Genomic DNA, 11242 nt, shown 5'->3' on the forward strand with positions numbered 1-11242 from the left:
ACTACCACTGACAAAATGTAACTTATCTATTTTGCATATTGTTATGGTGTTCAGGCAAGCACTATTGAGGCAGGCATCTTCTTCCTCAATAGTGTGTGGTAAGTCTACTAAGAGCTGAAAACTTAGCGCTCATATATTCAGCTTCAATTTCTTGTTCCATTTAGGGAACAGATAAAAGTATATGGGGCGAAATTAAAGAAATCAGAGTAAGGAGGGTATAAAAGGAAGGCCTCTGGCAGGCCGCCAATTGTTTAATGTCACTAGTTACTGATTCACAGTAGTTCTTGAACACACATATCAATAACTAGTGACATTAAACAATCAGCAGCTCCCCTTGAAGGGAGGAGTCCGCCAGGAACACAAACAGTCGCGACCACTGCCGTGACAGTGCACATAGGTAAAATTTTACCCTTTTTCTTTATTATTGGGTTGTTCGGAAAGTAAGTTCGTTTTTTCGTGGAAAAGAACGCAATATTCTTATGATAAATAAATATTTTATTGAATTATATGTTGACCATTTTGGTCAAATACCTGTTGTCATCGTTTCTGGTAGTAGCACGATTTCACATTCATAAAAGTTTTGATCGTTGCTTACAAAAAACCGATCCAAGTGATTTTTGCCATTGTCATTTCAAGTAAATGTCTTACAGTTAAAAAAAATTGTACAGACTTGAACAAGTAATAACCTGAGTGTGCTTGATCTGGCAAATACAGTTGGTGTGATAGCATCTCCCATCTAAGTTATAACAGTTTCTGACGAGTTACCAAACTTGTATGAAATTTGACATTATTGTGGTAAAACACTACAGCTGTTTTTTTTATCAATTCTGGCTGGCTTTTTCTGTTTGATGATATTACACAATTTGTTTACTCGAATGCAGTACACTTTCGAATCAATTATTAAATTGTCTGGTAAAATCTCCAAAAAAAATTTCCTTAATATCCCACCAAATAGAGCATTTCTCTTTAAGAACTCGTGGAATTCGTATATCGAGCTTTGAAACGAAACCAATTTGTTTCAAGTAATCATAAACAGTTCAATTTGACAAATTTAATTTCTTAGTGATTTCACGTGTTGTTATTTCGCAGTTTGCTTCAATCGGTACTTTTATTTTGTTTTCATTGGCTTCAATTGGTCATCCATAACGTGGTGCATCTTCAATACTGAAATTGCGAGAAGGAAATTTTGTAAACCAGTTTTGGCACTGTTGTTCTGTCAACACATCTCCACCATACGTCACGCGATTTTTTCTTGCTTGAATGGCATTTTTATTTTTTTGGTAATAAAAAAGCAAAATATGCCGAAGATGCTGCTTTTGATCTTTCATATTTTATGGGACACAAAAAATAAACAATTGCACGAAATCAAACAAAATTTTTTACAAATAAGCCATAAAATGCTAGCTGTCAAAATATATAATGATAATACGGTTTAGAACGAAAATGGCGGGAAACATACCACTAATCCGTCTAGTGGTAAAAAAAAACAAACTTACTTTCCTTACAACCCAATAAAATTTTGTGATAATCTTAACAGCATTGAAATAATGAAACTGACTGAGTCAATAACACAGTCTGTTTAATGTAGGTTAGTTGGCTGAGTCAATTTGTTTCAAAGGAATACAAGTATTAGTTGAGATGTTGGTCGCCAGGGTGGTGCCAACATCTGGGACAAAGATTCACAAGTACCGAATATTATGTCTTGGTCAGATATATATTAACCAGGAATGATCAATGGATGTCAAAATGAAAATTGCAACTAGTCTCCCAAGGACATTACAAAATATGGCTTCCTACTGAGATAAATGAAATAAAAATGCATCATTTTCGTAGCTGTGTAATTTATATTGTTAGATGCTAGACTTCCATCTCTGTCTTAGTTTTAAATTCCATTTTGGTTTTAACTTACACTTGTAAATAATTTTGAAGATGGCCAGAATGGGTACTATTCATATACAGTCAAATCTTGATTTTCAAACATAATCCATTCCTGAAAGTTGTTCTGAAACCAAAACAAATTTTTCCATAAGAAACAATACCAAATGGATCAATCTATTCCTGACCCCTAAAATAAAGCCTTTTTTTTTAGCTGTATTCATTACATTTCTAAAAGATGTTCATTAAAAGTTCTTGCATTTAATTAATACTGTTAAATGTAATGCGGAAAGCCATTTGTGCACTAATGAGAAAAAATAAATTTTTGTTATTTAATTTGACTCAAGCATTAAACAAATTCTTAGATGCTTTGGATTTATATTACATTAATATCAGTTAATGCAGTTTTTATTCAACCACAATGTTTACCAAAAAATGGAATTAGTATCTTTCCTCTAAGTGCATTGAAATCTAATTTAAATAACAATGTCATTGATGATTTGCGTAATGATATAAAGTGATCTTGGTGCCACTAACTTCTTAATCAGTAACTTCTGAATCAGTAACTTCTGAATCAGTAGTCCTGTCATTGATTGGTCAAGCTGTCAACTTTCTATAATATAGGAAGTATAGGGAGTTGATCATCTGTGTTTCTGTGGCCAGCTCTTGCCAAGTAGGTTGTTCAGCAGCCAGTGCAGTTAAGAGTTTAAAATTTTATTTCTCAACCAATTTGTTCAAAAAGTGAGTCATTCAAAAACTAAGGTTTGACTGTAATTCTTTATTCTTGTGCTATTTGATAGACCTAATTTTGGTATAAAAATAGATATCTTTATCTTTTTAAATATAATATAACTATTTATTTATTTTAGATGATATTACAGAAATGTAATATTAAGATTTATTAATAATTCTTATTACTTTAAACAAAAAATATTTTGAAAAATAAGTTTAATTATTATTTTATCATATTAAGTTTATTTAATTTAAATATAAGTGATTGAATGTTTATAATAAATATATAAATGATATAGCAAGTTTAATAAATAAAATTTTGGATTAAAAATTAAAATATATTTATTGGATTTTTATTTTTAATAGAACAAGAAAATTCATCTGCAGAGCAAGTAGAACAAATACAAAATAGTCCAAATAGTAATAATGATGATAATAATAATACTAAAGTGAATGAATTAAATGAAGATAATGTAATGAAAAATTTAAATAATTCTCAAAATGATTATGGAAAAGAAGAATTAAAGAATGGAGAACACCAAGATACTAAAAAAGAAAAGAAAACTCAAGGGGATAAGGTATTCTTTTTATATTTAAGATACTTTGTGATCATCAAATATGCATACTATTACATTTTTATGGACGAGATGGCACACTTACAAATGAATCTGATAGCTTAATGCTAAACTAATAGTAAATGTTAGTTTGACATTTGGAATTTTTATTAATAAATGTCAAATATGCATTGATTTTAGCAAATTCTATGAATATAGTATTTAATAATGCTATTTTCTGTAATTTTTTTAATTAATTAAATTTATACAATTTTAGATACATTGATTAATACCTTCTTTTTGTAGTAAAATTTGATTTAATTGTGCCATCATGAAAATTTAAAATAATTATTTTACTTGCTATTTTTAAAAAGTATTTTTAAAACTGTATTTAATTTAAAATTTAATATTTTTTTAGATTGCTGAGGAAGATACAAATGAAGAACCAGTCACTTGTCCAATATGTAATAAAGTATTTGAAACAGCTCATAATTGGACTGTTCATGTTCGGCAACATAGTAATAGTGACAACAGCCATTGTTGTCCTCTTTGTGGTAAAGTTTTGAGTTCTTCTAGTTCTTTGGATCGGCATATGCTTGTTCATTCTGGAAAAAGACCTTTTAAATGCAGATATTGTGAGATGGCTTTCACAACTAATGGAAATATGCACAGGCATATGCGTACTCATAGTGAAAATGATGATCCCAATGAAAGCACAAAGATAATTAAGGAACCAAAATTGAAAAGAAAATATAACTCCAATGATTCCATTCCAATTTTAGCAAAAAAATGTCATACTGAAGAAATTAATGAAGATCAAGAAAAATTATATTGCCCTGTTTGTGGTAAAACATTTCTATGCAGTTATGGTCTTCAGACTCATATGGACACACATCCCAATGATCCTATTCAATGCCAAGAGTGTGGTGACATATCAAGTAATTACAATATCTATAGGAAACATAAGTGCTGTGCTATACATGAAAAGAAGGAAGATACAAAGCCTAAAATGAATAATAATATAGTACCTGTAGGCTTTCAAGATCTTACATTTATTGATTTTTCTACAAAAAAATTTTCCTTAATTGCAAAATCCTTCTGTGAACATAACAGACGACGTCCAAGTAGTGCCTTTCATACATTTGAATGTTTAAAATGCAAAAAAGCTTTTCCCTGTGGTAGTGCATTAAATCTTCATGGAATTATGCATAGAAAAGCATCTGGAACATATTGTCCAAGCTGCAACTGTGATTTTTTAACTCCTGCTTCTTTTCAAGTTCACCAACTGAAACATAGATCTGCAGAACATTGTTCTGCAGAAGATAATGGAAAAAAAGAAGCAACTGATGTTGAATCTAAAGATGAAAGAAAACAATCTGAAAAAGAAGATTTCTTGGCCTTATTAGAATTACAAAGTGAAGCCCATAATTTAAAATATTCTTTAACAGAACAAATATACCAAGAAAAAGAAGATACATTTGAAAGCATATCTTACTTTACTCATGGAAAAGTAGAACCTTCATTACAAAAAATGAATGTGAAAAATACCAATGGTGATTTTGCTGATGTACAAGAAATAATAACCGTTACTGCTAAATCTTCCTTTTTAAGTGATATTCAAACAACACCTGTTGCTGTTTCTCCTGCTTCACCAAATCAGAACTTGGTTTCTGTTTTACCAGAATCTCCTTTAGTAGCTGATTCTGCAAGTCCTGATACTCCGTCCAAAGAAGAATGTGACCATCCGTCATCAGTTAAAGCTGTTATTTGTGAGGGTTCAGCTTCTATGTCAAATATTAATTCTGTTGAAAGTTTTTCTTGTTCATTTTGCAAGCAATCATTCAAAAATTCTAAAGGTCTTAAACGTCATAATAGATTACATAAGCAAAACGGTTCTACTTTTACATGCCATTTATGTCCTTATAATAGTGTTGATAAAAGTACTTTAATTAGACATTTGCGAACACATAATGGTGAAAGACCATTTCAATGTGCAATTTGTAAATTTGCTTTTACAACTAAAGCTAACTGTGAACGACATGTTAGAAAAAGACATAAGAAAATAACAAAACAAGAAATTCGTAACTCTATGGAATATAATCCCAATATGTCTGAAGTAAACTCACCTGAAATTCTAATGCCAGAAGTATGTGGTTCTGCAGAAACTGTATGTAAATATTGCAATGTTAATTTTAAGTTTAATCGTGTTTTGCGTCATCATTTACGTTCACTTAATAACAGTTGCAGTAGAAAACCATTTTTTTGTAATATATGTAAACTTGGCTTTTCTACTAAAAATAATTGTATAAGGCATGTTCTAAGACAACATCAAGAAATGAGACAAAATTTAAATTCTGTTGTTATGGCAAATGTACAAAATGAAACAGCACAGCATGATTCACTTCAGTTTTCTGATGAACATTCACAAAATGAAATATTTGGCTCAACTTCTGAACCTTTAAATTTAACTACAAAATGTTTGCCAATATTGAATGAAACCATTGAAACAACCAAAGATGATAACATAAGCATGGAAGATGTTGTAAGTGCTGCAACTAGTCTAGTAAATTTATCACAACTTTGTCCACCTCAAGAAAAGCCACTGGATTTAGCAGTACATGCTTTGGATTTAAGAACACATTCCAGGGAAAGTTTAGAAAAGTCATCAAGGCCAGTTAGCATTTATAGTTTAAGTGAAGATCTAAATTTTAATTCATCACCACCTTCTTCATATTTTGAATCACCAACTACCCAGTTAATTTCAGAGAAAGTTTTTCCATCTGTGTCAAATGATTTGCAACCTTTATGTTTAGTTTCAAATACTATTTGTAATGCTGAAAGTCCAATTCCAGAAGTTAAGTCATGTAACATGACTTTCAAAATGGTTAATGAAAGACTATCATTTAGAAATCAGCGTGTACACACTTGTATGTATTGTACTGCAGGATTCACTTTAAAATCAAATATGGAGAGACATATCAAAAGAAAACATCCCGAATATGCAAGACCAACACGCAGCAGAAATTACATACCTACTTTAACATCACCAGGTATTCATAAACAAAGTGTATCTACATTATCAACAAAAACTAGAAATGCACTTCGAGAAGTTTTGAGTCACAAATCACATAATCTTCCTATAAGTCAAAATGATAAAACACAAGAATCACAAGTTATTACAGACGAAATAGAATCAAGGCAAAATTTGGTATCTGAAGACAATCATTCTACTGATATGCCTCAAATTCAGAAAACTGAAGAAAATAATAATAATCCATTTGATAAGATCCCTGATAAGAAAGATGATTGCCATCAAGATAATTCATGTGATGGTAAACCAGAAAATGAAACTGCTACTGATCTTGCAAGTGTCTCTGCTGTAATTGATACAGCAAATTCTCAAGAATTTAAGCAATATCTTTTAGAAGTTCACACTTCTGAGAAATGTGCAACACCTGAGAGTAGCAATAATGATGAAATACACCAAGAAGAAGTAAATTCTGAAGCTTGTTTATCCCCAGATAGCAATAAGAATGGTGGATCTGTAAAAAAACGTAGTTCTTACGCAGATTCACCTAATAGTGTAACATGTCCTTTCTGCTCTAGAAAATTTCCATGGTCAAGTTCTCTTCGTCGACATATTTTAACACATACTGGCCAGAAACCATTTAAATGTCCAAAGTGCCCAATTTATTTTACCACAAAATCAAACTGTGAAAGACATCTCATGCGAAAGCATGGTCACAATGGTGAAATAGTTCGAAGTGTGCCTGAGAGACCTTATAAATGCAATTTATGTTCTAGTAGTACCTTTTCAACTCAAGGAAATCTTAAAAAACATTGTTATGTTAAACATAAAGTAAAAAATTGTTCTGATCAAAAATTGAAGGAAGGATCAGATGGAGAAAGAAGCAGTGAAGATGGAAATGAAATTGATGAATATGATTTTGGGATGCAAGATAACAAAGACAATAATTCTGAAGAAAATAATTGCTTTTCTCTAGATTGTCGATTTTGTGATCAATCATTTACTGTTCTGCAAGATTTATTAGCTCATATTGCTGAACATACAGAGGCAAATCTTGTGTATAAATGTCATTTGTGTGATGATTCTTTTACAAAACGGCATGATTCAATTAATCATTTAAGAATTTCTCATACATCTGAATATGATTTGCTAGTAAATAAAGGAGTTATTATTGCTGAAAACAAAGACCTGGAAAATTCAGATTGCCTTAATTCTATTTCAGATCAGTCAAATAATAATAACAACAATAACAATAATGGAAACAAAGATGTTTTAGATTATAAAGTTTGTAAAGTTGTGTGTATTATTTGTTTTAGTAGATTTTGGTCAAATGGAGAACTGAGAAGACACATGAGAATACATACAGGAGAACGTCCATTTTCTTGCAATATATGTCAACGGATGTTTTCAATGAAGAACAGTATGCTTCGCCATCAGCATAAGCATTTCGTTAATTCAACTCAATCTAGTACTGATGATGAATGTGTTTCAGATCAAGCTTTACCAACATTGTCGCGATCAAGTCAAAACTCTTTACTGTACTTAATGTATGAAGACTTTCCAAATAATTCTCGCTGGAACTCAGAAAATTTGACAGATTCAACAGCAATAGTTCCTGTACAAGAAAAAACTAATCAGATACAAAGGGATCAAAGTGAAAATAATTCAGGAGATTTAATACAAGATCTTTTAGGTATAAATGATTCAAAAATAATGGATAAAATATTAGATTCAGCTGATTCTGCTGCTCGCCTGTTAGGAGTTAATGAAATATGTTAATATCAAAATAGAAAAATTGTTAGTTTATCTAAATGTTAAAATTTGACAAACATAAATATTATCACTTGAGTACTGATAATTTTAATGTTAGTCAGTATGTTAATAAAGAGGGACCAGAACATTTGATGAAAATATTTGAAATCCATTCTCAGGGATTTCTAAAGTAGCTCATATCTAATATAACTTGTCATTGCACTAATAGTAGAAATCATTGTATCATTGTAACATAGAAACTATAACAAACTACATTCTAATATCTGTAAATATAAAGGTTTGTAGTTTACATATAATAAGGCAATTATACATTCATACAAATCTTCTCTTATTTTTAAACATTTACATATAAATTGTTTCACATGATTATCATTCCACCATATTTTAAAGTTCCACAAAGAGCACTAACAATTTGCATTTCAATCAAAAAATTCATTCCTTACAATCCTTTTTTTTTTAATTGATATAGTTAGATCATAAATGACTTGAATACATTGAAATATAATAGTATTTGCATTATCAAATATGTCTGCTAGTATTCATATTTCATATTTTTTTTCTTTAGTTAGTATTTGGATAAAACTATCAGCTCTTTTTGAATAAAATAAGATTTTTATTAGTAATTCTTTTTAATTAGTTTACTATTGATAGAGTAGATTGAGCATAGTCTTTCATTAAAGTTATAATGGCTGAATGCTGTAAAATGTTACATTGATTCTTTTCTGAAATGAGAATAATTATTTTCAAAGTAAGAAATAATTTTTTGGACACAAGATTGATATAAATTTGATTAATAAATTGCTGTAATTAAAAATATCTAAAGATCTACAATTTAAATATTTTAATTGTTTAGATGTGATGTAAAGATAGTGTTGTCAACAACTATATGGACCTATGATTTACTTTGTATAAGGTTACTAATTTTTTATTTCAAAACGAGTAAAAAATTTAAATTGTCTAAGATATTAGAATTTATTTCATTATATCTTTCATACATGTTTTTTAAAATTGCAGAAATTTTCGTTAGACTAGACTTGGTGTTCCCTCTTTACTTTAGTGCAGCTATAGTATTTCCCAGAATAAGAATGGAGCCAATGTACTGGATCTTAAATGTGTATCACTCTGTTGCCATAGCAAAGCAACCAAAATTTTTTGAAACATATTTGAATTTTTGGAAAAGACTGAAAATTCAAACATCACATAATGTTAAGTTTTTGTTTTCTTATAATTTAAAATTTCCCACATAAATGTTGGAAATTTCAAGTAACTTTCAACAATTTTAAACTTATAATTTTCTAATATTTATTATATATATATATATATATATGTGTCTGTGAAAGACCAAAATTAGGGAATGTCAATATTTTCTGGTGAATGTCGACACATACAAAATACATTGGTGAAAGACCAAATATTTGGTTATATTATTATACATTCAAACAATCTCCAGTTTCTTTATCCTTCTTTCTTTATGTATATGTTACTGTGAAAGACCGAAATTAGAGAATGTCGATATTCTCCAGTGAATGTCGACACATACAAAATACATCGGTGAAAGACCAAATATTTGGTTATATTATTATACATTCAAACAATCTCCAGTGTATGTTGACAAGCATAGATAAGCTTTGGTGGAGGTTGAAACGACACCCGAAAAGCCAATGTCAACAGAGAGGCGATAGTCTGTCGCCAAATCCTTTGTGAGTAGCCGGAGGTAGGACAAGGTTGTACCTCTTTTCCCGGCAACGGTTTGNACAAATATATATATATATATATATAGAATATTATTGTTCTACCTCATAATGAACATGGAACTATTCCTTTGAATCTGTAGACTAATGAAAATTGGCTCCATTCTTATTCTATAATTTCAGAAAAAAAAAACTATATTTGGAATACAGATGAATTGTTGTTCTTAGAAAATTATTGAGTTTTGTTTTTAAGTTTTATATTTCAAATTAAAATCCTTAATACATAATCAAAAATTTATTATAAATTTTTAAAAAATTTTTAGCAAATAATAATTGAATTTATAATTTTTAATAGTGTTCCAAATTTTTAATAGAAAAAAAAATATGCATGTTGATTACCTAGTTCACTGCTTATATTGCCTAGATTATTGTTAATGAATTGGTGCTGTTGTTTATGCTATGCAATCTGTTTAGGCATACTCTCTAAAATCTTATTTGCATCTGCTACTATTAAAAGCACAAAATATATTTCCGTCCACATTCCTTACAGTTTAAAACATTCTCGAAAAAATCTGTGCCTTTACAAATACTGCTTAACTCATAAATATTTCTGCAACTTAAATCAGCATAATACATATCACATTACCTTATTCGCTTTGTTTATTTGCTGCCTAGAGTGCCTTAGATGTAAAATGATTTGTGATTATTTTATGTGCTTTTGAGAAAGCATTGGCTCATGATGGGACCTCATTGATACAATTAGTTATTCCAAGTGGTTTAATGATAGGTCTTTTTATATGTTGTCTTTAATTGTGACTTCTGTTAACCGTCCAGTGTCTGCGACTTTTATCACAATAATGTGTTCAATTCAAATTCCAATACACACATTCACACACACTTCATATACATAAACATATACATACATATATATATATATATAAATATATATATATATAGTGTTATATAATTCTTGAATAATGGACCAAAAATGAAAATCTATATCAGAATTTTTTCAATAAATTGCCTGAATACATGTCAGTGAGATCATATGCTAGTCTGTTTAGCAGCATGCATTTATTTACATGAATGATTAAATGTACAAATTCTAGCAGTTGTACAGTAACTGTTCAAAGTAATAATGTTATCTTTTAATAGATGACAGAGGGAAATTTGTGTGTGATAAGCATTTCCAAATTCTAAATAGTATATCTAAAAGGACTGATAATTATATTATATGCCTTTGTGCACATAATATCATTTTTTTTATTTTTATGTTTTTGATTTTTTTTGTTCATTATTTCATGCCTTTGACATATTCTGTATATTGGATAGGAAAAATAAAAGATTTAACCATTTACGATGAATTTGTATTTATTAAATGTTATTTTATCAAGTTCTTTATTGGATGATCACTAAGTCAGATTCAAAAAATAATTCTGAATGAATCTAATATAATAAATTCAAATGTATTTTAAAGTCTCAAGTTTTCTGACTGCTCAATAAGTCTTTTGAGAGTCTGTTTCAAAATTAAATTTGAAAATGATTTAGCATTATAAACTATAATTCAATTTGCTTTGATTTTATTTTTT

The 11242-nt window shown here is 29.3% G+C and overlaps 1 protein-coding gene across 1 annotated transcript in view; it reads left to right on the plus strand.

The window, feature by feature from the left end:
• The window catches only part of LOC111634701 (ras-responsive element-binding protein 1-like), a 51002-nt gene extending 39992 nt beyond the window's left edge, over positions 1–11010 (plus strand). The window contains exons 3-5 of the mRNA XM_023379537.1: positions 2974–3185; positions 3580–9289; positions 9743–11010. Of these exons, the coding sequence (XP_023235305.1) occupies positions 2974–3185; positions 3580–7968 (4601 nt within the window). The 3' untranslated portion in view covers positions 7969–9289; positions 9743–11010. The remainder of the gene's footprint in view (positions 1–2973; positions 3186–3579; positions 9290–9742) is intronic.
• Positions 11011–11242: the final 232 nt, after the last annotated feature.

Source organism: Centruroides sculpturatus, unplaced genomic scaffold (genome assembly GCF_000671375.1).
Source record: "Centruroides sculpturatus isolate CEXI.00-Female unplaced genomic scaffold, Cexi_2.0 scaffold617, whole genome shotgun sequence".
Taxonomy (NCBI): domain Eukaryota; kingdom Metazoa; phylum Arthropoda; class Arachnida; order Scorpiones; family Buthidae; genus Centruroides; species Centruroides sculpturatus.